Raw genomic sequence first — 26,321 nt, 5'->3', positions numbered from 1 at the left:
AAGTCTGATTTGTAGAACCATCAATTACAGATGCAAGTGTTTTACGTTACTTTCGAAATCTGAGAATATCAGCTCTGCTTTCATTAAATCCCTCCATTGCAGTTTTAACTGTATCTTTGGGTAATTATCCTGCTGGAACAAAAACCTCCACCCTATTCTCAAACCTTCTAACAGTCGTTCTTCCAGCAATGTCTTCTATTTACTTCCATCAGTTTCAGCTCCTCTGTCACTACTGGAGAAAGCATGTCCCATGACATGATGTCCAGTGTTACTTATCTGCTAAAATGTTTTTCAGGTGGATCAAAAGGTTCAATTTTTATCTTTTTGACCTTTTGTTTCTAGAGCCTCTACATGATTTGTGGTCTGCTTTGAACAGGACTTCTGGCTTTATTTCAAAAAAGTATTTCTTCCCATCATCAATCCATAAATGCCAAATCCTTCCCTCCATGATTACCAATGGCCTGATTTCGCTTTCTTTGATTAACTATTTTCTTTCCCATGGCATGTCTGGGTAAGTTTAGTGTTGCGCCATGTTTTTCAGCTTTATGCCTGACTTGATTGCTGTGTGTAATGTTCTCTAACAATCATTTGAGAGTCTTACCTGACAGCTGGATTTGCACTGAGAGTAAATTTCACATGAGTGAATTCTACTTAAGTCGGGGGTGTCCAAAGCCAGTCCTCAAGGACTGCTATGCTGCATGTTTTAGTTCAACACCCTGGTAGCAGCTATGTACTCAGCATGTCAGTGTTCTGCAGAGGCCTTCTAATCACCCTTCACTTGATTCAGTTGTGTTGAACTACCTAAAACATGCAGGATGGCGGCACTTAAGGACCAACTTTAAACACTCCTGCATTGGGTGATACAGAGTTTATACATGCAAAACATTTGAAATCCATGAGTCATTTGCCTTCCACTCCATTTTTCTTCCACAGCTATACACTGTTTTGTATTGATCTGCTGCATAAAATTCTAATGAGATACATTCACGCTTGTGAATGTTATTTGACAAAATTTCAAAAAGATAAAGATGCCACACCAGTTTTGCAAGGCACTTCATGGTGTTGTATGTATAAGTTAACATATATTAATATGTCAGTGTTATGCAGTTCACAAATCAGATGCTAACTTTTATGTGTTCTCAGTGCTACACTAAAGTGACAAATGATGTCACTGCAAATAGCCAATTTGTCTGCACTGGTGTGTAGCATGTGTGTGTGTAAGTGTTTCTGGTTTTTGTAGTCTCATTAGAACCTCACTTGGAACAGTCCCATCTAAGGCCCATAGATGGTATGGGGACCAAATCCCAGACTAATTTAGTATTGTATTACAGGTTGGTGGTTAGCACTAGAAATTGAGTGAACACAGTGAAACTTGGGGGCTAGGCTACATTGAATGAATGGAAGTCAGTGTAGCAGAACAAGCCAGTGTGAATTAGTGACCCTGTACTTTTGAATGAAATATTCCCTATACTATGGCAAAGATATAGGTTAATGATGGACAGAGGGGTAAGATAGGTAGGTAGGTAGGTAGGTAGGTACTTACATTCCAGGTGTTTTTTCTTTGGGGCTGTCTGCTCATGTGTGGTGGCCTTACACACGGCCCTGGAGACCTCGGAGCCCGTCAGGGTGTACTGAGCCGCGGCGATGCGGTCTGTCAGCGTCTGCCCCGACATCTTCTCAATATCCGCTGAGTCCAATCTCCACGATCAGCGTCCAATATGGTCCAACCCACACTCACACACACACCCGCTCACGCCCGGACTCACCCACTCACACACCCACGCTCTCACACACGCACCAAAAAGAGCGGGCAGCCCCAATAATCCTAGCTGCCCTCGAAAACGGCCGCACAGATCCGGCGCTAGAGAGGAGCCGCAGGGACACTTTCTGATTGCATAACAACTGGAAGTCCGTCCTGTTGGGTATTCACGCGTCTCCTTCCCCGAAGGCCGGTATCCAGCATTCGGTAACAAAAAAAAAAAAAAAAAAAAAGAAAGAAAAAAAATCCAATCCAAACCCAGTAGGGGGGCGGTTTATTATTATTTTATTTCAGATCGGTGTTTCTGTGAATGCAGCCTACCGGATGATGCTGGACGCTGCCTCCCCCTCCTCCCTGTCTTCCTTCCTCCTCCTGGATAATCCTCACCAGCAGCAGCAGCCGCGGTCCTACCGTCCCTGTGTATCAGCGGGGCACACAGGGAAGCATCATCACCACCATCATCATCATCATCCCCCTCACCATCCAACGCAGCTCCGTTGCGGCCTGTGATACCGAAGTCATGCGCCACAGTCCGGCTGGTTTGGATCGCGATTATTTTTCGGTGAATTCACATGCTCTTATTATTATTTTTTTAAAAGTAATTTATTTAATAAGTCATCCGCTCCCCCACCCTACTCCGAGTCGAGTGACGCTGCGTTGCCAGCCGCGCTGCTTCCTCTGTTATCGCGAGACCTGGAGAAGGCGTAAAAACACGAGAGGGGGGACAGAAGGGAGGAGGGGGAGGGTCGTCTAAACGGCCGAGCGTGATGCTTTCCGTGAAGGTCATATGGAGCTCGAAGCTGCATGCAGCAAGACTTCACCATGTTCTCTGGTCCTGTCGGTTCTCCATTTGTGTAAAACAAAGAGATGAATGACGAGCAGAGCAGGAGGTGAAGAACAGAGGCGGGTTTAGTCTCTGTCCATGGTGCTGATTTCTCCCGTTAGATAGGGAGTAACGCCATAGAGCTGATTCCTGCATTTTATTATGTTATAATCACAAACTTCAGGAAAGATTGGATTTTTAAGAAAATGACAAACACCCTGTGTTGTGGAAGGAAAAGATTTAAAATTTGTATTATATATACTGTATATATACTGTATATATGTAATGTCAGCTCAGTTTTCCTATACACGCAAAGAAATAGAATCTAGAGCTACCAAAAGCTAGTTAAGTGACCCTGGTGTTCATGTTCCTTATTGGCCAGCAGACTCCCCTGACCTTTAACCCCATAGGAAGTCCATGGGTTGTTAAGAGGAAGATGAAAGTACCCATACCCAAAAAGGCAGATGACCTGAAGGCATCTGGCAAAGCGATCTGAGTTTCCATTACACCTATGCAGTGCTGATAGCCTCTATGCCACGGCGCATTAATGCAGTAACTCATGCAAGAGGAGGCCCAACCTCGTACTGAGTGCACAGAAATGTAAATACTTTTCAGTAGCCTCACATTCTTACTCTAAACACTCATTTTTCATTGGTCTATAGTGATTAAAACGGCAAAAAGATAAAAGCTTGAAGTGTTTTACTGAATGTCTATAAAATGAAAGGGAAGAAATTTTGCACCTTTATACAATATATTACTTTTTTTTTAGACGCATATGTACTGTATATTACTGTGTCGGGCCTGTTGTATAGAAGTTTGTAAACTGTTGAATGTATACAAAATTTTGTGGTTGTAATGTGAAAAAATGTGGAAAAGTTTAAGGGGAATGAGTAACACACCCTTAATGACCACCACACTCATTAAGGGTAGACTAGACAGCCCCTTGCAGAATAAACATCAACTGAAAAAACAAGTAATGAACCCACTTTTTTAATGTCAAAGCACCATGTGGCTCTCTTTCAGACTCGCAAAATATACACACAATTGTCTTTTAAAATATGAAAGCTCCCTTTTCATTTTAAATTCAAGTTTGATGTTTTAAAGTGTGCAATGGCAGCACTTGACAAAATGTAATGTTTCGATTGTTAAGTGTTTTATGACTTTGTATTTTTGTTTTTATGATGTAAACCACTTTGAACTGCCTTGTTCTATACAAATAAACTTGATTGAGAACATATTAAACGTAGACAGTTCAGACACTGCTGAAATTCACATGCTGAAGATCAGCTGTACCCCAAACATCACATATCTATAGTATTGTTTTTTATCTTAGCAAATCCATATTCTCATATATGAATTCCTTCAAAACTTTTCTCCGGACGAGCTTTAAAAAGGTTTAAAGAGAGCGAGTCGTTTATCTGGCTGTCATTAGAAAGCTTTTTTTTTATTAAATCACCTTACATGGAATGACAGAGCATTTTGAGCGTCTTCTAAACGACTCATGAAATGTTAAAACTCGTCAAAAGCTGCTCCGTATATACACATAATTAAAATTAAATACAGTAGCTCAAGAATCATAAATAGAAAAACTGTACATACTCCCCCCTTGCCCATATCCCCATATTGTTATCAATCATGAATGTACAGGTTGAAGTTTGTTCACTAGTGTTCAGTAATGTGTTAATGCCCAGTTCCTCCCTCGCTGGGAGGGTCTCTCATGTCTTGATAAGACCCTCTAGAAAGTCTTTTTCCACCATCTCCTCGATGTTCTGTCGGGCTCGGCTCCAGAACACCTTCTGGCTCTCCAGCTTGTGGCCCTCCTTGCTGGCGGGGAAGGAGGAATCCACGGGATTGTGGGTGTAGACGGGCCCCGATCGGCAGCTCGCCCTGCTGTTGAAGACCTGACTGAGCAGGTTGAAGAAGGGCAGCAGCTGCTCCATGCTGCGGATGACGTAGAGGGTCAGCATCAGGTGGCCCGGCTCCCACGGCAGGGTTTTAGTGGAACAGTCCTCCTCTGGGTTTTTCTATAGTACGCAGAATAACAATTTACATTTTTAATCAATCAATCACATTTTATTTGTATAGCACATTTCAGCAGCAAGGCATTTCAAAGTGCTTTACATCATATCAAACACAGAAACACAATGCAACATAGAATCAACAATCAAAACACGACATCAAGTCAGGCTCCATCAATACATTTGTAATTGATTACGTTTCAAATACAATCCTCCACCCCCTCCCCCCACCTCCGGTTATTTAAAGTTTTTTTTTTTTTAAATCAAGGAGGAGGAGACACCTTGGCTCGTTTTCTCAGCAGCTTCACCAGACGGACCACGTAGGGCTTGAACTCCCTCTGATGCGTCCCCTGGCGTCTCACTTCCAACCCTGAATCGTCTGAAGCCTCTGGGATGAAGGCCCAGCGGTACCTGCAATGAAGTGGTGCACAACTTCAGAGGAGGATCCAACAGGACCACAGTTCTAACTTTAGCCACGGTTTCTGCAGGTTTTACAGACTTAAAGACCATTTAAATGGAATTTCGGACCCATACTGTCACAAAAATATATAAACTTTGTCCATCCAACTTGTATTTCTCCCTCATAGGCACAAAAAAAGCTATCTAGCTAGTTAGCACGGGTATGCTAGGAGTGAGTTCCTGGTAGCCTCAAAAACCCTGCGAGAAAAAAAAAATACATAGAGTGCATAAAATTAAATAGTCTTGCCAAAACTTGTGAATAATGTATTTAAAGGCCAACCTCCTTGTTTTAAATGAATTTAAGGTCTTCAATTTAGATGCATGAATTCAATGATGCCTGGACACATTGTTTAACATATACAGGCGCATCTCAATATATACGAATGTCATCAAAATCTTAATTTATTTAAATAATTTTTATCAAAATATATTTAGTTAAAAATCTACTTCAAATGTTCCTTTTTTTTACATATTTGATGACTAAACTTCAGGGTGTTTTCACCTTTATAGTCTCGTAGACTCAGTTTGATTGGAGACCAAAAATGCAACATTTATTGCATTTTCAGTTCACTTTCACACCGCACTGTGTAAAACCGACCTAAACTTTTGAGAAACTTGTTCACCCCCTCGCCTGTGGTGGCGCTGCACCAAGACAACAATACGAAAACATCTGAAGAAGACACAGAGTGCAACTCGCTTTTTTAAGACGTGTAAACAAAAATGCAGTGGTGTCGCATTTAATCGCTAAAATCCAATAACACTATATTTTTGGTAACAGTTTGTAAACAAAACCTTTTTTCAGAGGTCGCTTCCTTCAGTGGTTCTAGGTGCAGCGCCACCTCTGGCGATAGGGGGAACAGGCGGTTCAAAGGGTTTGGTTCACAGAGCAGTGTGAAAGCGAACCGCAGCAGCTGAGAATTTTAAAAATGTTGCAACTTTGGTCCCCAGTCCAACCGAATCTACCAGACTGTCAGGCATGAAAACACCCTTAAAATTGACAATTAAAACTATAAAACAAATACTTTAATTTCCTCTCTGTGTGATGAATGTTTCATTTTTGAATTGATCATAACATTTAATTGATAATCTAGTTGATTAAGGTGTATTGTCTCAATTCCTATCACATGCGAAGTCTACAGCACCGCGGGTTTTATCTGCACTGACATCTGGAACTGAGGGAGACTCTCAGGAGGCAACGCCAAGGCAAGATCCAGGAACTTGCAAGCAGAGAGGTAGAGGTTGAGCCAGCGCTGGCTGTTGTAGGACGTGGAGAAGCCGTTCCCTCCAGAGTAGGTGGTCTCCAACCCGGCAACCGACGGTCCTGACGTCCTAGGAACGAAGCGAGTTGGTTTGTAGCTACTAAGCATCTGCTAAGCGCTAATTTTTAAACGTTTCATTGTTTAAGAAGTTCTGCTCTCCACTGTGCAAGTATACCTTGATATGTCCTCATCAGCGGTTAGCTCCTGCTCCATCAGCAGAAACACTTGGACCTGTAAAGACACATGCATGCCAAAGTCTGATTTGTGTAAAAGAAGCAAAGGGTGAAGTGGAGCAGCAGAGAACGGTTCGTGAGCTCACCAGCTCAGTGATCATGGTGGGCCAGAGTGACGTGAGGTGTTGAGGCGACATGCGCAGCAGCAGCACTCTGAAGAACAGGAACACCTGAGCGTGGAGGATGGGTACCTGAGGCAGACGCAGGCTCTCCACCAGACGCTCTAAAACACACACAGACAATTTGATCCATCAGTAGTGTACGATAATGCGAAAGTCAAAAAGACAATTTCGCAATTGCTGGGTTTCCGTTAAATAAGAAATGCAATTAAAATCACATGTCAATAAGCTTGTTCACGTGATAAGTCGATAAAAATCAACACATTTGACAAATTTAGACCCTTCCAAGCTCCTTATACTGGGGATCAGCTACGTATTTAAGCAGCGTGTTTGGGAAATTGTAGACACCGACTTTACAGAATCAAAACTTTTGCTGAACTTTGTGAAGCTGTGAGAGCCTCACAAACCGTCCGAAAACACCCCAAAAACAAACCCTGTTCCTCCTACTACTACCTGTTGTCTTTGTTGTTTTCGCCAGTAGTAACATCTGACTGCTGATCATGTGACTGACATGAAAGAAGTATTTTCATTGCAGTTTTGTGAAAAACTAATTTGGCTGAAAAACCACCTCATCTTAGCTCAAAATCCTTTCATCAAAAGAACGTGAGCTTTTTCAAAATTGCCTCTAAGCAAATTTATTTTCGTAATTCCATTTTGCGCAACAATATGGTCAACAGAAACACGGCCTCGCGCTCAGTTCTAGTAAGAGGTTTGCTTGTGTTCACCTTGGATGTCCGGCAGGTACTTCTGGTACTGGTCCACCTCGCTGCTGTAGATGGTGAAGGCCAGGCGTTTGAGCAGCATGGCCCTCTGCTCCAGCTCAGCGTCTCTGTTGGTGAACAAACTCAAGGAGCTGCTCTGAGCCACCGCCACCCGGGCTGAAAGCACAGGCAAACGTTTTTACTACAATTTCCAACTTCTAGATCAACAGTGGTTTAGTTTTCGGATCAGAGGATCTCAGACTTAAGTGTGAATAAAACTGAAAAAACTAAAAAGGTTTTCTTTCTTGCATGTTCAATTATTCGACTTGATTCACAGCCAACTCTCTGTGACCAGATATGACAGAAACAAATTTATAAATAGTAAATGTGACACTTACTCATCAGGTCTCTAAATGTGGTCTTGTCATGAGTCATCAGGTGGTCAATGATGGCTCTCCAGCTAGAAAATCAGGGAAATTATGTTAAAGTAAAACCCTGTGAACAACATCCAGGTGCATTCACAAACAAAGGTTTTTGAATATCCTTCACCAAAATTAGGGATGAAACAATTAATAAGTGATTATTGAAATAATGGTCAACAAATTTAGCTGAAAAAAACCCCCAGCAATGCAATGACAAGATCAAGTCTTAAGTTTGATGGTGGGGGTATAATACGGTAGAGTAGTTTAGTGGTTCTGTTTAGCGGTTGAAGACCTAAAGGACAATTCATGCTCCTGACTGTGTGGAAACACTCGAGATCACCCCTTTTTATATTTAAACTTTGATTTGGAAATAAATCTCTAATGCTCCTCAAAAACATTTTAGAACCAGAAAATGCACGTATTTTTATGTACTACATGGCAAACATAGATGACAGGTCTTGCTTCTTTCTGTGCAGGATGTTTGCATGTTTCAGCAAGTCAAAATTAAGACTATTTAAGACCTTTTCTTAATGCCACCTTGAATTAAATCTGTGATGGAAAACCCCCCATAAATACAGGGGATGATTGGGGGATCCCTGCGACGGACTGGCAACGTGTCCAGGGTGTACCCTGCCTCTCACCCGAAACGTTCACTGGAGATCGGCACTAGCACGCCTCCCGACCCCACGAGGGTCAAGGGTGTTAGAAAATGGATGGATGTATGGATTCGTTGGGGGATCCTGCTGCTTCGCAATCAAGCATAGCAAAAACAAAGACATTTCTGGGGTCTGTTTGTGGCTCTTTTCAATGGCCATGTGGACCTCACACTGTAAATTATTTTTTACAGCCTAACCGTTATGTAGTGTCAAGCTTGAAAGTTTTATGTTCTTTTTTGTATTTTTGCACAAAATATACCCGACATATGAGTTGGCAACAGAAAAAGAAACAAAAGCTCCTAATTAGCGGTAGTCTTCGAGTAACAGAACACAATAAAGATGTCTGCGCACTACTCAAACTCCAACAATAAAAAGAAAAATAAACTACATCTATTAAAATATACAACATGAAGTATTCCTACCGCCACAAAATTTCATGTATTTAAGGCCAGTTTGCATTTTTTAAATGAAGTGAAGACATTTAAGGCTGTAATTTTAGAAAAAGTCTTAAACTTATAGCAAGGTGTGCTGTGCAAGGTGTGCTGTGAAGTTTTTACTCTACATAAACATCTTCTTCCTCCTAATTAAATTTGTGTTTTAGGAATGTCATTTAATAGGTTCTGTGCTCACTGGCTGACACACGAAGCATCCATCTGGAAGAAGGTGTGGTCCATGAAGAGGTCGAAGGCCTCTTTTTTCCAGGCACGGCGGGTGTACTGGTAGCCGCTCAGGCTGCTCAGCAGCTGGATGCAGGCTCGGTAGCTGGGGGCGTTGTGAGCACTGCCGGACGAAACATAAAAAAAAAACAAAAAAACACAGCTTTTCAGCTACAGGCATTTCCTCTCAAGAAAGAGAAGTGCTAACAGGTTGCATGTACAAAAACAATCTTCAGTGTGAAAGTTGTTACAGAAGGAACAAGAGTAAAAGGGAGATGTTCACAAAAAAATTAATTGGGGCCTGCCATGCAAAGCAATGGCAGGAACCTATTACTATTGTCGGCAGAAAGCGTCTCTTTAAGTATTATTTATTTTTCTTCCGTAACCGTTAATGCGGCTCATACCGCTGCGTGCACACCTACAAATGAGGTATCAAAACGTGCAGAAAATTCACGCCATTGGAGCTATTACTTTTGGTGGGATTCGGGGTTAACGTGGCGACATAATTCGCAAAAAACTACGAAAAAAACCCCATTATAAGTCAATGGGAAAAATCCTAGAAATACCCTATTTTTGAGGATTTTCTGTGTTGTCACAAATTCACGTAGAAATGCCATTCAAATTTCATTTTGTAGATACGTCTGTGATCTCTTCGAAAGTGAAGACGGCTCGTCGATACCAGTTACGGTTTGTCCACAATTTGTCTCTAAGCGACCCAAAGTTTCTCATTTTTCCTAAAATTAGAGTGTGAATCTTCCTGAGTGCCCCTCTGCTAGAGTGAGAAATGAAGACAATTTTTCACCCCAAAATAATTTTGAAATCGCCATCACGCCCACAAATATCGCACGATTGGTATCAAAATCGGTCCTGACATTGATACGCATGTCTGCTCCGGTAAAATGTTTTCGAAATTTATCTAGACCGTACGGTTTTCTGTCACGGTGCTTCAGAGCAAAGTCATGCGACAGGATTTTCTCAGGCTATCTCAGGCTGTCTCCCATGTATTTGACTAGAATTTCAGATCTGGGCACAACATTTCTTTCTCTCATCGCTGTAAATGCTCTGAGTGAGGTAGAGATATGAATCTCGGGACTATCGCAGAAGACACATTGCCCTCTCAAACGCTTCAAACGCTTTTCGAATATGTATTACGGTTCCCGAACGGAAAGGATTTGTTCCCAATGCTTTTTTTCAGTAAAACTTGTTGGCTCAAATAGAGTATTCTCTGCCCCAGCCTCTCTCACTAACAGTTCACACTTTGGTGAGAAAATTATTTACCATAGCAACGGAACTCAAGAGGCTATTGGCTGATGATTAGGACTACAAATACGCATCACTGTAGTTCTAACTATAGTGGAACACTCAGTTGAAACAGAGGAGGACTGCTATGGGCTGTATATAACTGATTTAACTCAGTAACTGTTACACATGGTATTAGTTTGGAACTTTAAAATTAAGCATAATGAAAATTTCAAAATAAAAGCCTTGAGAATTTTTACATGAGATTATTGCTGTTTTGAGCATTATATAATTGATTTTATCCAATGACTGTTATTCATGGGAATAGGTTGGCCCTTTGAAATGAAGCTTAACAAAAATTTCAAAATAAAAGCCTTGAATATTTTTACATCATGTAATTATTCTTTTTGGCTTTATTTGACTTTTTCATCCAAAGCACTGTTACACATGGGATTAGTTCGGAACTTTAAAATGGAGCATAATAATAATTTCAAAATAAAAGCCTTGAATATTTTTACATCAGGTAATTGCTCTGTTGAGCATTATATAACTGATTTAACCCAATGACTGTTATACATGGGATTAGTTTGGACCTTTGAAATGAAGCTTAACTAAAAATTTCAAAATAAAAGCCTTTAATATTTTTACATCAACTACTTGCGTTTTCAGCATTATATAACTGATTTAACCCAATGACTATTACACATGGGATTAGTTTGGCCCTTTGAAATGAAGTTTAACAAAAATTCCAAAATAAAAGCCTTTAATATTTTTACATCAACTACTTGTGTTTTGAGCATTATATAACTGATTTTATCCAATGACTGTTATTCATGGGATTAGGTTGGCCCTTTGAAATGAAGTTTAACAAAAATTCCAAAATAAAAGCCTTGAATATTTTTACATCATGTAATTGCTCTTTTTGGCTTTATTTGACTTTTTCATCCAAAGCACTGATAAACATAGGATTAGTTTGGCGCTTTGAAATGAAGCTTAACAAACATTTCAAAATAAAAGCCTTTAATATTTTTACATCAACTACTTGTGTTTTGAGCATTATATAACTATTTTAACCCAACGACTATTACACATGGGATTAGTTTGGCCCTTTGAAATGAAGTTTAACAAAACTTCCAAAATAAAAGCCTTGACAAAATTTTAAATCATACTGAATGGTGCACGTCCACCTTACTTAACGTTCTTGTGATTCTCCACATGCTATTGATTACGTTGCAGCATTCTTTAGCATCGATGCTAATTTGTAGCGTGACAACGCCGGGCCCAAACCGACGGGCACGCCTTGGCAGGCCCCGGCTAAATTTCTTCAGAAATTTTCTAGTATTTTTTTGCAATCCGTTCGGTTTAAAAATGATGTCAGAGAAAGAACAGAAGCTGTAAGAAGCTTTACATAAAAAGGAAAATTATTTTCTGCAGAGGGTGAAATGACACTAAGGTACATTTTTACAGTTGCAGGTCATTTTGCCCTGCGCTATTTTGCAAGTTTCCAATTTTGGTTACTTTATCCATCTGCCACAGGATACAATTTTCATATCATCTTCATAACTTAATTTAACTGGGGACCAAACTGACTTGGAGTAACTTCAGCCTGTCTGCTATGGGCAGACATTAAGGTCATTAAGGGAAATCTCAGGTCAGGTAAAGGAGCTACATTGTGGAGGAAAAACTGCTGTAAACTGAACTAATCATACTAAACTATAATATATAACGCTATATATTACATTTGCTATACATTATGAATGTCAACTCTATATTCGTTCTGTCTGCTTTAAATGAGTAAAATCTTTCTCAGTTACGTTCACATCGCAGCAGCTCCTTATAAAGCAATGAAAACACTGCAATATACAAATATTAAAGTCAAGTAATAATTGATATTATTAGGAGGTTAAAGTTTTACAAAAAAAGAAATTAATCACTTTTTTTGATTGATCCATCTGAGTTTTCACATTTGACACTTTCATGCAATATATTATTGTTAAATGAATGTCTTTACTAATCTTGAATTTTAACAAAATTTCTGTCCAGTTTGTAGTTTTGTGTACAGCTTTAATTCAAGGGAGTAATCCACCAATGGATTTCCCCTTGCTTTTAATTAAGTCCATGTTTCCATTTTTTAAAAATCTGAACGAAATAAAGACAGGAAACCTGATCCACACCTGTGGTTGCGGAGGTAGGGAACTACGTAGTGCATAATGTTAACCAGCAGCGGGATGACTTTCTCCTTCTCGTCACTGTAGAACACCATGTCCAATAGATGAGCCAGCACCTAACAGAGAGGTCAATATATCAAACCAGAAGTGAATGATGTTACAGAGCTAAAGTGGCTGACAGGTGATATATGAGGCACAGAGGAAGAATCTCAAACGGCAGAGCAGCGTGTTTTTGATGTAGAGCCTTGCTTAAACTCATAAATGTACAGCTCCTATATCAGTGAAGCACAGGCAACATGTTCATAATTAAACCCACACTGAGCTAAAAACAGCCAGGATGCAAAAGAAAGGTCGTCAATGAGTCAAACTGTCCACATCCTCCAGAGCCAGAACCGACCCGAAGCATTGATTTATTGGTTCACTGCTGACGTCTGGAGGAGCGGAGTGAAAATCTAACTTAAGGCCCTCATATGTTGTGTGTTAGCATACTGCTAGTGTGGATAATAACAGGATCCGAAAACCACTGACTCGCTGTGGATCAGTCGGGTCACGGACGCTTGTGTTTACCTCGGCCAGCAGCGTGAGGGCGTGAACACTGTACACAGATGGAGTGAAGCTGGAGGCCTCCATCACTGTGAGCATTAAGTCTACAAAACACATACGGCAAACGTTAGCAGCGGCTCACAATGCTGATGACACAAACAGCCGTGCTGAAGCAATCCAAAGCACTCTGAAAGTTTAGTTCGCGGCTACATTCGTCGTCCAGTTTTCAGATTCAATTGAATTACAGCAAAGACTAAAAGTAATGCAGGGACGGCTTAGCTCAATGGAGATACGTGACTTGGTAACGGAGCACCTTCTACGTCTGCCTCCAGGTTGGTTCCGTCCACAACAATCTGAGGCGATGCCTTCACCTCCAGGTTCCTCCTTAGCCACGTGGTTTGTTCCAAAGAGGAGCCGGCGATGGTGCCGATGGCCTCCACCACCTTGTGAGTCACATCCTGAACACACAACAGATTTTCTTTAGAAAACCTTCTCACCATGATCCCTGGTCTGATAATTACAACAATCGTACTTTGCTGTACTTTGCATTAGAACTTGCAGTGGGCGATACGGGATTAAAGTTTTGTTTCGATATTTTCTGGCACTGTAACAGATGAATCTGTTCAGTAATTCATGGGACTGCAATATGCTTGTTTCTTTACTTTTTTATAACCAAGTCTTTCCAACCTAAAAGTAAATACTTCAACAAATCCCTAAGCTAGGATAAACACAGAGAACCAGAACTCTTCCTGCAGCCTCTAGATACACATTTGTTTTAGAGAGAGCATTATGAAATTATTAACTGGTCAACTTTGTCACACCATACCAACAAAGACTTTAATATATTAAACTGGAATTTTATGGTGCAGAATAATCAAAGTTCAGAAATTCAATCTAGCAGATAATCTGTGGCAAGATTTGAAAAATTATATTCATAGTTGCTCTGTAGCTGTTGGCTATTATGGTATTCGTTTGTAATTGTAATGAAAGGCGGTTCGACAAAATACCGACTTACAGTCAGATTCAGTAAATTAGAATAAATGTCCAGAAGAGTGTCGTTTGTCAGATTAAAAGTACCTTTTGAAAATAACAACCTTTAAGCAGGTATTAAATATGCTTTTAATTAAGCCCATGTTTAAATTCTTAAAAATCGTTTTCTTATTGGTTTCCAATTTTAAATATGATTTCATTAGCTAAAAGTGGAAAATAATCACAACTAACAGAAATAAAGGCTTTCAAACACCCATCTGTACATAACTAATGTACATAATGTGTTTCACTTTGTGACAAAGTTCCTAAATAAATGAGCTTTTCAATGATATTCTAGTTTATAGATTGGGTCTGTATAGGGGTGAATACAAATGTTTGCCACACTTTTCAGATGTTTATTAGTAAAAATATTCTCTCTTCTTCAGGACAATTTAAGTAAATTTGTAGCAACCTAATGTTTAAGGCCTTTAGTTTACAACAATTTAGCACAGCTTCTGCTTCTACTTTCACTCATAAGAGGGGAAAACTACAATTACCTGCAGCTCTCGCTGGTCTTTCTTACTCTCCAGGTTGGGATTCTTCAAGATAAACTCATTCAGAACTCTGGTGAAAAGAAAACAAACAAAAAAAAACAAACAAATGGCTGAACAATCTCTGGATTCCTGCAGTCAGATTATTATTATTTTTCTTAAAAACTTAGACCTGAGGGAGTATTCTGACACTATAAAGAAAGAGATTCGGTAGAGAAACCAACCCCAGTATGAGAAACTGCCCAGGAGCAGGCAGACCCAACTGGACCGAGTCCTTCAGCAGCGCCAGCAGAGACGGCCAGCTATCAAGCAAACTGGAAACAGGAATCCTGGGACACAAGGAGGACAAAAATTAGAAATCATTAGCCAGATATCTGTCAATACCAACAGCTCTGATGTGATGTACTAACCTCTGTACATAGGCATAGAAGAACTGTAGCATGCAGACTTCCAAAGAGATGTGCTTCTAAAAATAGGTGAAAAATGAAATTAGATCACTAAAAAACAGACAATTAATTAGTACATTTATACAGAAAATGAACAAGAGTTAGCTGTTCATCTTCTAAATTGTTTTTATTATTTATAAGCCTCCCAATTATCATCAAGTACTGTGGGCCTTAACGTAGCCAGTTAAAAAGACTTTTCTTGTCAGTCTTTTGAAATCTAAAGTGTCCATTGGTGTAAATCCATAAACCATAATCCTCAAATTTAGCAGAAACAAAAACAACAAAAACAAAGAAGGAGTCAGCGTTTCACTTTTGATACAACTTCCTGACATACCTCAACTTTTCAATGACAATTAATTTGATCATCATTTAAATTTGTGAGATTTTTATATAAAAGCAGATGAAATTTTTTGCCGGCTTCAACAGCAAGTATTGTAAACCAACCTTGTCTTTTGCGATGGCAGGTGGCTGCTTCAGGACCTCCTTCACTGTCTGCATAACAGTCTCAGTGCGCATGGCGCTGACCGACCGAACGAGCTCAACCAGCAGCAGCTGCTCCTCACTCGCTACAGGGATGACCTAGAAGATGAACATTATGAATATGCAATAACACCTTGAAAGGATTTAAAGCGCACCATCAAAATAAAACCTACTGGAGAACTTGGCTTTCTAGGCTGCTTCATATGTTACTTCATATAAATGTTTCCTCAATCTGCTCAACATTGTTCTACCGTTTTTCTCCCCGGTTACCTTATGGTTACCTTATTTCTGATAGGCGTCTTGACTTGTTTTCTCTCGTTCCAAACATAAGCAATTGCAGCCATGAAATGAGCGCCGTGGTTCATGGAGATCGGACCCAGCAGTTCCAAGATCTGCTGACGGAGATTCTGTGAATGACATGCAAGGAACCTAGATGAGATCCACAATTAAAGATGCCACAGATAGAATCATTTCAGTTTATTTTTTCGAAATCTCTTTCTTTAGAAAAAGCAAAAACAACAATTAAAAACATAAACTTGGAAAAAGTTTTATTATTGCAAATTTTTTGCCCAGGTCCCTCTTGAAAATGAGATCTAGATCTCAACGGGGTTTACCTGGTTAAATAAAGAAATAATAAAAATAAATAAAAATAAATTGTCCAAAATCTCATTGGAAACAACTCCTTAATAAAAAATAAACGGAATAAAACTGCAATAAAAAATTACAGATGTTAATGTTTTTCTTATTCAGCTGCAAAATTGTTTATTTTATCAGGCAGAAATTCATGGATCTACATTTGCTGACAGACCTTGGTGGAGCCCAGGTTGATGTTTGAGGTGGCGCCAGCTGAAGCGGCAGCTGGCTTGTCAGAGCTGTCGGCTTGGTGGAGCACGCTCCACAGCAGCGTGACGGAAGACATGATGGTGTGGAGGATGGACAGGATGCCTGAACGCGCCTCGGCCAGGTGCTTCTGGTCAACACTCACTTGTAACTGGAGATAACAACCAGGTCCTTGTTATTGAGTCGGTAGCAAATTTTGTGAAAGAAAACTAAAAATATTAACTGTTAAAGTTTTTATACTCTTAACTTTGCCACATTTTTCAGGTGAGAACCTCAAATTGCAATTTCCCTTATTGAGACTTTATGTGATAGACAAACACAAAGTAGGAAGTTGAATACAAATAAATGCCACACTTAAAATTAAACATAAAAAACATTTTGAAACCAAGCGTTTTTTGCCGTTCCACTTCAAAATTGTCGACTACTTTGTCTAAATTAATTCCGCAAAATAAACAAAGATTTATTTATATAGCTATAATGTGGAAATGTTGAAAGGGCGTAAATACTTTTTCAAGGCCTTGTAATATGTCCTGACAAATCTTAGTGCCAGCAAAATCATAAAAAACAAGAACTTTATTCATTTTCTGCAGCAGAATCCTCAGGGCTTGATGTGCAGCGCCCTCACCTGATGGTACTGTGAAGTGGGGTCCAGCAGACAGTAATGGATAATGGAAGTGATTCCCTCCAGCACAGTCAGAATCAGGTCTGGAGGGATGCAGAGAGCCATCCACTGGGGTCTATAGGATAGTCAGACAATACACAGTTTGACTAAAACCCAATCTGACCTGCAGGTGTAGTGTGGGTGAAACATTAGGCAGAATGATGTTCATTCTGTAGTAAAGACTGCCATCTGCTGGCCAAGTCATGCTATGTCATTTTATTTCAATATGTCTCCTGCATGTTCTTACCTGGTGTCAGTTATGCTGGTTTCATAGCGGTACTGCTGGAGGAGATTATCCAGGTTTCTGCATAGCTGCAGAGTCACTGAGGCCACCACCCTCCTCAGGACCCTCCCCATGTAAGGCAGGGTGGTTGTGATCAGCCCTATCCATTGGGGGTGCATCTTACAGGCATGGTGCTGGTGCAGGGCCCTGATGACTGCACACAGGAACATGCCCTGAGCTGTGATAGGCTGACCATGGAGGTACTGCAGTGATGTCATAGGCTGCTGAGGGTTAACATGCTCCACCTCCCCGCCTAGGATCTCAAATCCTGCCACTCCACCGCTTCCTGGCCCTCCACCTGCTCCTCCTGCGGCAGGTCCTCCTTCTCCACCTTCGTCTGCTGGCATTAAGACCCTATGCTCAAGTACAACTAGACTCTGCAGCAGCCGGAGCAGCTGGGACTGAACGGCGCTGCAGCTGTCTATCTGGTCCTCCGACATGTTGATGACGCTGTCCTCCGAGAGACCTTCCTCCACCGTGGCCACGTTGACCCCTGCCGTCCGTTGGTCATGCCATTTCTGGGCGCTGAATATGGAGGAAAGCAGGCAATGGAGGATGACTTTCTGAACTTTGCACTTGGAAAGGACGTCACTGATGAAGCTAGCAAAACCCTTTGCCGAGCCAGCTGTGACTTTGGCTAGTTCGCTGAATAGCAGCGTCAAGACCTCCACGCTGGTCAGCTGCATGGCCCGGTTTCCTGCCAAGTCCTGAGGACCCAATGTCACGTGGGCAGAGTAATAGCTTCTCAGGAAGTAGAGACAGAGGGAGATGATGATCTCCAGGTACATGGCACTGCGGAAAGAATGGGAGTGAGAGTCCTGGGGAATGGGGCAGTAGAAGTCTTTGCCCATAACAGAGACTCTGTGGCGAGCAAGTAGGTTTTGCAGCAAGGAGAGCTGTGGAGTGTAGGTGTTGTTGATGCTGGTGGTGGAGATGGCGCTTACAAAGCCTGAGGGAGCGGCTCTCACCATGGCTGCGATCGCCGACAGGGCATGCAGGGTCCTAGAGGAGTCGTAGAGCTGTAGGTAGAGCAGGACGTGCTGGTAGAGAGGATGGATGTTAAAACGAGGCAGCGCGGAGGACGATCTGCGCCCTGTGACGTTCGCCCCGGCACCGGTCCCGCAAGAGCCCCCGCTCGGTGAGCCCATGTCACTCTCGATCTCCGACACCTCCCCTTCACCACAGCTGTACCAGTTCTCGAGGTCTAGACTGTCTCCAAAGAAAATACTGAGTGGATGCAGTTTCTCAGCTTGGTTCGTTTTTTTCTGCTTCTCTTCCTCCTTCCTCTTAGTCTTCTTGATCTTGGGCTTTACCCCTGGAGACTTGTCTACCAGCTTCTCCATGATCTTCCCTTTAAGGCTAAGCTGAGTGCTGCTGTGGCTACGTTTGCGGGCCTGAGGGTCCTCCACCTGCAGGCTGCGGTCTGGAGTGGCTGCATCAGTGCTGTCTGGCAACATGACGATGGAGGGCGATGAACTGTGGCGGGCGATGCCCTCTTTGTGTAGTCCCTCCGCTGGAGTAACAGAGAGGAACTCTAGTGTGCCTTCAGCCAACAACTGTGGCAGATTCTGGTGGTTGGAGCATTGAGGAGGACAGGAGTCCAGGCGGATCCCGGTGGAGGTGTCTGAAGAAGTGCTTTCAGTATCAGTTTGGGGCCAATTTTCAGGTGGAGATGAGGTTTCATTTGATTCCTCATCAACTAAATTCAGAACCCTATCAATCAGGTCCTTCACTACACAAGACACAGCTTCCTCTATGGAGTCGTCAGGCGTTTCATCAGATGAACCAAGCGGTCGATCTGAGCCATTTCCGATGTAGCTGACCCCCTCAGGGTCTTCAAAGCTACCGTTTTCCAGTGTAGATGAATGAGAACCACTTGATTCTGAACTCTGTTGCTCCTCCTGCTGGTCCCTGGTCTGATACTCACCAGCTAAGTGCAAGTTTTCACTGCTCAGGCTAAGAATGGACAAGCTGTCACTTAGGGGGTTTACCGTCAGGCAAAATGGCTCCATGTCACCTATTGTCAGACCTCTGAAGTCTTCATGCCCACCCCCTTCGCTTCGAATCTGAAGAAAGTCTAAAGACAGGAAAGGAAAACAGATGTTTCAGAAAAAGCTTGAAACCAACCAGAGAAGTAAAGAGTCATCAATATATCTGACAAAGGTTAACATCCACAGCTCACTGTCTGAGAAGCCGGAGTCTCTAATGTAGATTGGTTCTGTTGGTTCCTGCTCAGGTGGATCAGGAAATATCTGTGCCCAATGGCGTTGGGCTTGCACCTTCTGAATAGAAACCCTGTGAGTTTTAGGATGGAGCAGAAGGAGTAGGAGTGGCTCAAGAACCCGTGCAATGTCATGTCTCTGAAGGACTTGATTTAACCAAGCCCGACCGACCGCACTGGTACATGGATCCCAATAACTTAAGCTGTCGAGCATGATGAAGAGAGACCTGAGGGTGGAAAAAAGTCAGAATCAGAGGGATGATTTGGAGAAAGTTTAATAAAAGAACGATTGGGAACTCTTAATAAATTGAACTAACCTGTCAAATGTGCGACTAAACGGAGAAGACTTGGTGATGTTCAAGTCTCGCGTTAAATGCCACAGAACAGAGAACTTCACGTGGGCTGCCAAACGAATTCTCTGAAAAACAAAACAGTGATAATGAAATGATTTCCACTAATTTAATAAAATATAAAACTACATACATTTGCCCCTTTTTGACGTCAGACATGTTCATTTTGCTGACCTTGTCTCTGTGCATGAGTTGCTGGCTTATGACGTCCTCACAGGTGCTGGATGAAGGAACCAGGTTGTGTAGCTGATAAAAGAGCTCAACACTGCGCTGGTGATGCTGAGGAGTTCCTTCACCCAGCTGGTCCCATAATATCACTGCAACGCTCTGAGCCAAAGACAAGACACAGAACTCAATACCCTAAAGGATTGATATGAATCCCACTAACTGTAAAGCAACTTCTTCACTTTCTACCTTGAAGAAGTCTGTTTTATCCGCAATATACTTCAGGATTCCCTGAGTGAGTGGAGGCCTAATGACCACAGCCACTCGACCCTGGCTGGGGCTCATTGGCTGAGCGGGCTCCGTACTGCTACTGGAAGCCAGACTCTCTGCCGTCACCACAGCAACTGACTGAGTCAGGCCTATTAGGTCCATAAGCAGGGAGATGGCAACACCCTGTAGGCTGAAGTCACCAGCCAGGCAGCAGGCATCCATCAGGGTCTGCAGCCACACTGGCAGCCGAACCTGCTCACTGTCTGTACAGATAAATGAAGCAAGGCATTTATTTATCTCGGATAGATTAGTAGAAAAGATAAAAACAGTTTCATCTTTTTTTGGAACAAAGACGTACCGCATTGCTCTTCCTGTGCAGGCGAGGACTTGAGGTTGCCCTCTGCAATGTAGACTGGGAAACTGGAGCATTCTAAGAAGAGCTGGCAGGCAGCAGTAAATGCAGCCAGACAATCTTTCTGGACCACTCCAGCTCCTGAGCACGGCTCCGTATAATTACTGGGCTGGGAACCTGCGGAAACCAAAGGCCCCGAATGCAAGAGCTCACCTCTCTGACCCTCAGCTTTGTCCAGGTGCTCAGGAACAATATAAAAAGTGATCAGACAGGAGAGAAACTGCTGGAAGTGCTCCAGGCAACACTGCATGACTGGTTTGTCCAAAGGCTTGGACTGACATGAGCCTGACGGACGACTGCCTGCTCTAAGAGGCGGGTGGGGATGAGAGGCTCGCTCTGGATCCTCGGAACCATCTTCTCGGTATTGAACAAAGTCTGTGAAGCCACTTTCTGCAGAGCGACTGCCAGTAGGGATTTCCCCATCGTCAAACACGTCCCCACTGTCGGTCATCTCTGGGACAGAGGGAGGAGTCTATCGACAAAAAAGAAGGGAGTGTGATCTCATGAGTAGTGTCAAAAAGTTTGAACTAATAATCAAAATTATAATTGTAAGACAAAAAAAATGACCATGCTTTATTTTTTTTAAAGCATGTTTCAATTTGAATGCAGGTCATTACATTTTTTGACAAACATAGGCTTTGCTGACATTATATTATGAGATACAGCAGTTTTGCCTTGTAAAGTGTGCATTGTTACCTTACAAAGGCTATTCTAAAGCTTTGACTTCACATTCTTGAATTGATGATGCAAAAGGCTTGCTTCTGTTCATATCACAGAACAAAGGCAATTTAGTTTTTATCACTTTTATCGTTGTCACAATAGTATCACAATATATCGTGATAAAATTTACTACTTTGAACAATAACTTCCACTTTTTTGGCCACTGCTATCTTGGGGCTCCATAACAAAAGTAAGCAGCGTATACAGATTGGACTCAGATGAACCAAACAGTCTCCATAGTCTCTTATGGGTGGGATCGGGTCGTCATAATTTTTGACTGGATGTTTCCACTCTAAAGAACACAGAATAAAGTAAAGGTGTCTAAAGCTAGTTTAGTCATCCAACTCCTCTGGGAGAAAATGAAAGGGCTCAGCTGCTGGGTTTTTCTCTTCCATCTTTCTGCTCCAAGTCTTTAGGGACGTACCTCAACTCATCCATGTTTCTCTGGGAAGGGAACTTTGAACTGTAAGCCACGGCTCAGTGAATCGCAAAACACTTACAACAACCAAGGAACCAGAAGGTCAATGATTAACCAAAGCAGAGTTTCTTTTTTTAGCTTCAAATGCTTTGCGTCAAGGGAGAGTTTAATGGCCACCCAACCAAGTGTGCAACATGCAGCGAGAGGCCCTGATCAGGGGCAGGACACACCATCAGAGACTAAGCTAATGGGGTTTTAGACTATTACTTGTATCAGAACTAGGCCAATGGAGACCAACTGCAATGCCAATGGCAAGACCTAGATTCTTCTTCCCTTTTTTAAAGAGTATCAGAAAGAGAGAACTGATTGGACTTTAATTTAAAAGTCTACCTGTTTAACATCCACATCTCTGCTTTTGTTCTGTGCCGCCAGGCCCGGCGGCTGTGGACTCACGGGGAGGGCGAGCGGGGACACCAACGGAGGCTGCACCTTGCTGAGGATCTTGGAGCAGAGGCGAAGGCAGTGGGTGAGCTCCCCGAGGTCCAGCGCCTGGAGATGACAGGTCAGAGCTGCCACCATTCGCAACAGCAGCTGAGGAAGATGCTCCGTCTGGATTTCTATGTACGTCTCCTGGAAATATGGACAAATAATTAGACCAAGTCGTTTGTTCGACTAGGTGGGGTGCATCGGTTACCAACTGTTTCTAAAAAGATTTTTTAAAAATATTCAAATGTATATAAATAATTTGAATTCAAGAATAAGTTTAGTCTTTTTTTGCATGTTTTTGTTTTAACCGACACTGCCTTGCAAAAGTATTCAAGCCCGTTGAACGTTTTCCAATGTTACTGCCACAAACGTCAATGTATAATTTTGACTTTGTGTGACCAGCACAAAGTAAAACACAATTGTGAAGTATGTGGAAAAGAGCAAAGAAGATCAAAATTACAAAGAAACTAGTCATATTCATGTATTACAATGGCACTAGCTAATATTCAGACCTAAATACATTTAAGAATCTGCAGCAAGACTATGTAACAAAGAAATAGTCGAGCCACTTTGTAAAGCTTGTATAGAAATGCGGTTCTATAAAGTAGTCACTCATAGGAATCAATAGAAAAAAAAGTACATTATAATATAATCAAACCTTGTATTAATTTCATTTCACCTTACAATTATGGATTATTTTGTGTTGGTCTGGCAGATATAAATCGCAATAAAATACAATGAAGTTGGTTATAATGTGGAAAATGTGAAACTATCAACAGGCTATAACACCTTTGCAAGGCAAAATAGGTACAAATATAATTTAAATAAACACCATGAATAAAAATGAATGGACACCTACCCATTTCATACTAATCAATTCAAGTTATTTTTATTTAACAAGCAAAACATAAAACCAAAAATGTTTTAATAAATTCCAAATTAGAAAATAAGCATGAAATCATGTTATGAAATTAAAATATCATAATTCTTAAAACATGTGAATTCTTTTTTTAAAAAAAACAACATGATGTGTGCAGTAGCGTAAACTGCATGCATGCATAACACGAAGCACATAGAGAGGAAAAAAAAAAAAGCCAAGGGAAGTTTTTGTCGCATGTAATGATCATAATCCCTAAAGATCATGTTCTCCTTTTGGCATTACAAAGATGAAAGCAAAGTCAGTCACGAACACTTAGAGCAGAAAGAAAAAGAAGATAAAAAAAAGGAACAAAGGTAGCCTGAGGGATGTTGGTAGGACATTGCTGAAATGTTACTGTAGCCTCAGTGAAGCAAGGTGAGGTGAAAAAGCAGGAAAGAGCTGTACTTTACCTGGCAGATTACCCTCATGCTTCTAGTAGGCTTCAAGGAGAAAGAGCAGAGAGTTTGAACAGACAGGAGCAAGCAGAGCATCAGCCTCACGTCACTGTTTGCAGAGACGCACACACTCATCCTTTCATAACGATTACCACACTACTGTATAGTTCACGCGCACACACACACACTCACAGAGCATTTCAACAGGGTAACACTAGTGTAGGATTTCCAAACTATTCAATTTGGAAACGGCAGTATAAAAGCGTACAGTCTTACTAATAAGATGCAAACAATGTTCTGGCAAGGAGACTTTAACCCCCTTCCCCCCACGCAGGCTTTTTCAGACTGTGTGGAGGATGCATACATAAAGCACATACAGTTATGGTCATAAGTTTACTTTCACTCGTTGTCAATAACATCGTCATTTTGGGCCTTTAATAATTTATTTGAACTAGACTTTTTAATTTTCCTGCAATGAAATATTGACTCCAATTTAATAACAATTGAGGGCACAAGTTTAATTTATTGTGGATTTTCTCCAACTTGCACAAGGTCAAAATCACACATGCATTATAAATGCACAGAAATCATTGTCAGTTTATTTCTATAAATGTATCATGGTTTAGGTTGGCCGCTCTAGAAGCCTAATATTACCAGAGATACCCTTTCCTATTCTTTGGAACATGCTAGAAAACCAATGTCAGGTTGGTTGTGCGAAGATTTTATTTCCTATTTATTTATTGTTTTTGGTTGTTGTGTTATTTTGGATATTAAAAATGTTGTCCTGTTCCAGTGTGAAGAGTTCTTTGCAAAATTTTAATGTACTGATCCTGCAGAGGGCAAACTTGCATTATTAGACCTTTACCTACAGTATATATTACTTGAAAATGGTCTCAAAACAATAATGTTATCATGTATGGAAAATAATTACTGGGACAAATTATTGTCCAGAAAAATCCGTTATCGTGAAAGGCCTAATGTCAGCATCATGCTGATACACTGCACGAGTTAAACAGAAGAAGAGTGTTCGATTGTATAATCAGAATTCTGCAGCGGAGTGAGTGGGTTCTCTGAAACTGGCTACGACTTTTTTTAGTTTGTTCAAATAAACTATTAAAAGCCCAAATATAAATTTTAATATGAAATTCAAGCCCATGTTGTGTGTATTGAAAACTTGAGGCCAGAACTGTAAGCAGAACACACAAACTCTAATGTGTGTCACATCCAAAAACTTGGGCAGGAAACAGAGTTGAATCCCAAATTCTGACAACATGGATGCCACACTGTAAATGTTTGTGGAACATACTAAAACAGCAAACATACTGGATATATAGAGGAGGTGTGTGCCAAGCGTGCGTGAGACAGGCAGCTGAAGCAGGAGTCTATAATTACAAAGATTATAGAATAGAAAAGAGGGGGGGGGAATGTAAAGGAGATAAAATAAAACATGAAGGAACGAAGAGAAAGGAAGAATAGCACATAGTAGAAAGAAAAGAAAAAAAACAATACTTTTGTACCACGTTGATGCCAATATTCTAAAAACAGAATAAATTGTGCTGAAAATACTGGAGGGAAAAACCTGCAGAATGGAAGATAAGTTTTTAAAATGCAAGATTTCTGTTTCTTCTGTTTGCAAAATTGTATTATAAAACATGGGCACTTTGTCGATCAACCAAATCTTAGTTTTAGACTCTACTGGCTGCTGCTGTTCTGTGCTCAGATTTCCTTCAGTACACTAGAAAAAAAACCAGCTGACATACAAGTAGGAAAATTAAAACGTTAACAACAAAAAACAGTTGGTAAGGATGTTTTAGGTGCATTAAACCTAGTTATCCCCATACATGAGGCAAACCCTAAAAACTACTCATTAAAAAAACATTTGCCTATTTACTTACAACTTCTCTTAAAATTAAAATTACAATGGTTTTGCTACAGATTAGTTAAATCTTAAAATTTGGCACCTCCAGAACTCACACATTCAAAAAAAATCCTAACAAAAATAAAAGAATAAAGTAGCAGAAATTGAAAGAGTAACAGTAAAAACCATCTGAAACAGAAAAATCTTCAAAAGAGGAAAAAAAAAAATACAAGATCAAAAGTGAGATGGAAAGACAGAAAAATGGCAGAGAAAGAGAGAGAGAAAAAAGTAAAAAAGAAAGAGAAATCTCACCAATGAAACAATGTCTAGTAGAAAATCTACCAACTGACAGAACTCCACCAGAGAAAGATCAGGAGACTCCAGACTCCAACCGTATCGTGCAACACGTGTGCTGCGGTTCAATGTTCTCCTGAAACACAAATATATCAGAAACAGTTCAATGCTAACAGATCAGAGGTGATTTTAAGATAAAGTAATGTGAAAAACGAGGACAGAATCCATTCTAGGCCTCTAATGAAACAGGTTTACAGACAAACTGCTTAAAAAGCAATGACAGGAGGTTAAACTTTGCTAATCTGCTGTACATGGCTTTATCATTTAAGTATTTCAGTCTACAATGCATGTTGACATCAACCTGCAGCACTCCTCGAACCAGCGAGCGATGTAGTCCCACATGTAGTACGGCTCAAACGAGTTGAACAGGAGATTGGCTGTTTTGATAAGCTCTGCCGTCTTCTTGTTTTCTCGCAGTTTACTAGAAGAGAGAAATAAATAAACAACTTCTGTTATTTGCGTTTTTGA

At 41.0% G+C, this 26,321-nt stretch overlaps 2 protein-coding genes across 15 annotated transcripts in view; both read right to left on the bottom strand.

Annotated features, from left to right (window-relative positions):
- snap91a (synaptosome associated protein 91a) overlaps positions 1-2,451 on the bottom strand; it is a 43,094-nt gene extending 40,643 nt beyond the window's left edge. For 5 of the 10 annotated variants that reach the window (XM_032557577.1, XM_032557581.1, XM_032557586.1 and 2 more), the window contains exon 1: positions 1,544-2,448. In XM_032557577.1, coding sequence (XP_032413468.1) covers positions 1,544-1,673 — 130 coding nt within the window. In that variant the 5' untranslated portion in view covers positions 1,674-2,448. Of the gene's footprint in view, positions 1-1,543 lie in introns of all 10 variants that reach the window. The other 5 variants (XM_032557584.1, XM_032557585.1, XM_032557578.1 and 2 more) reach the window with 4 other exon arrangements.
- A 1,550-nt stretch (positions 2,452-4,001) lies between these two features.
- The window catches only part of dop1a (DOP1 leucine zipper like protein A), a 33,613-nt gene continuing 11,293 nt past the window's right edge, over positions 4,002-26,321 (bottom strand). For 2 of the 5 annotated variants that reach the window (XM_032557571.1, XM_032557574.1), the window contains exons 11-38: positions 26,155-26,274; positions 25,812-25,929; positions 23,657-23,686; positions 22,232-22,471; positions 20,650-21,175; positions 20,271-20,554; positions 20,031-20,183; positions 19,824-19,924; positions 19,468-19,733; positions 17,250-19,362; positions 16,967-17,078; positions 16,310-16,492; positions 15,783-15,908; positions 15,466-15,600; positions 14,986-15,041; positions 14,800-14,904; positions 14,582-14,648; positions 13,354-13,513; positions 13,080-13,159; positions 12,519-12,628; positions 9,080-9,229; positions 7,770-7,831; positions 7,396-7,548; positions 6,638-6,774; positions 6,494-6,549; positions 6,224-6,388; positions 4,882-5,011; positions 4,002-4,606 (exon numbers count right to left, since the gene is read on the bottom strand). In XM_032557571.1, the coding sequence (XP_032413462.1) occupies positions 4,298-4,606; positions 4,882-5,011; positions 6,224-6,388; positions 6,494-6,549; positions 6,638-6,774; positions 7,396-7,548; positions 7,770-7,831; positions 9,080-9,229; positions 12,519-12,628; positions 13,080-13,159; positions 13,354-13,513; positions 14,582-14,648; positions 14,800-14,904; positions 14,986-15,041; positions 15,466-15,600; positions 15,783-15,908; positions 16,310-16,492; positions 16,967-17,078; positions 17,250-19,362; positions 19,468-19,733; positions 19,824-19,924; positions 20,031-20,183; positions 20,271-20,554; positions 20,650-21,175; positions 22,232-22,471; positions 23,657-23,686; positions 25,812-25,929; positions 26,155-26,274 (6,247 nt within the window). In that variant the 3' untranslated portion in view covers positions 4,002-4,297. The remainder of the gene's footprint in view (positions 4,607-4,881; positions 5,012-6,223; positions 6,389-6,493; positions 6,550-6,637; positions 6,775-7,395; positions 7,549-7,769; positions 7,832-9,079; positions 9,230-12,518; positions 12,629-13,079; positions 13,160-13,353; positions 13,514-14,581; positions 14,649-14,799; positions 14,905-14,985; positions 15,042-15,465; positions 15,601-15,782; positions 15,909-16,309; positions 16,493-16,966; positions 17,079-17,249; positions 19,363-19,467; positions 19,734-19,823; positions 19,925-20,030; positions 20,184-20,270; positions 20,555-20,649; positions 21,176-22,231; positions 22,472-23,656; positions 23,687-25,811; positions 25,930-26,154; positions 26,275-26,321) is intronic. The other 3 variants (XM_032557576.1, XM_032557573.1, XM_032557575.1) reach the window with 3 other exon arrangements.

Source organism: Xiphophorus hellerii, chromosome 3 (assembly GCF_003331165.1).
Source record: "Xiphophorus hellerii strain 12219 chromosome 3, Xiphophorus_hellerii-4.1, whole genome shotgun sequence".
Taxonomy (NCBI): domain Eukaryota; kingdom Metazoa; phylum Chordata; class Actinopteri; order Cyprinodontiformes; family Poeciliidae; genus Xiphophorus; species Xiphophorus hellerii.
This window is presented reverse-complemented; position numbering and strand designations above follow the sequence as displayed.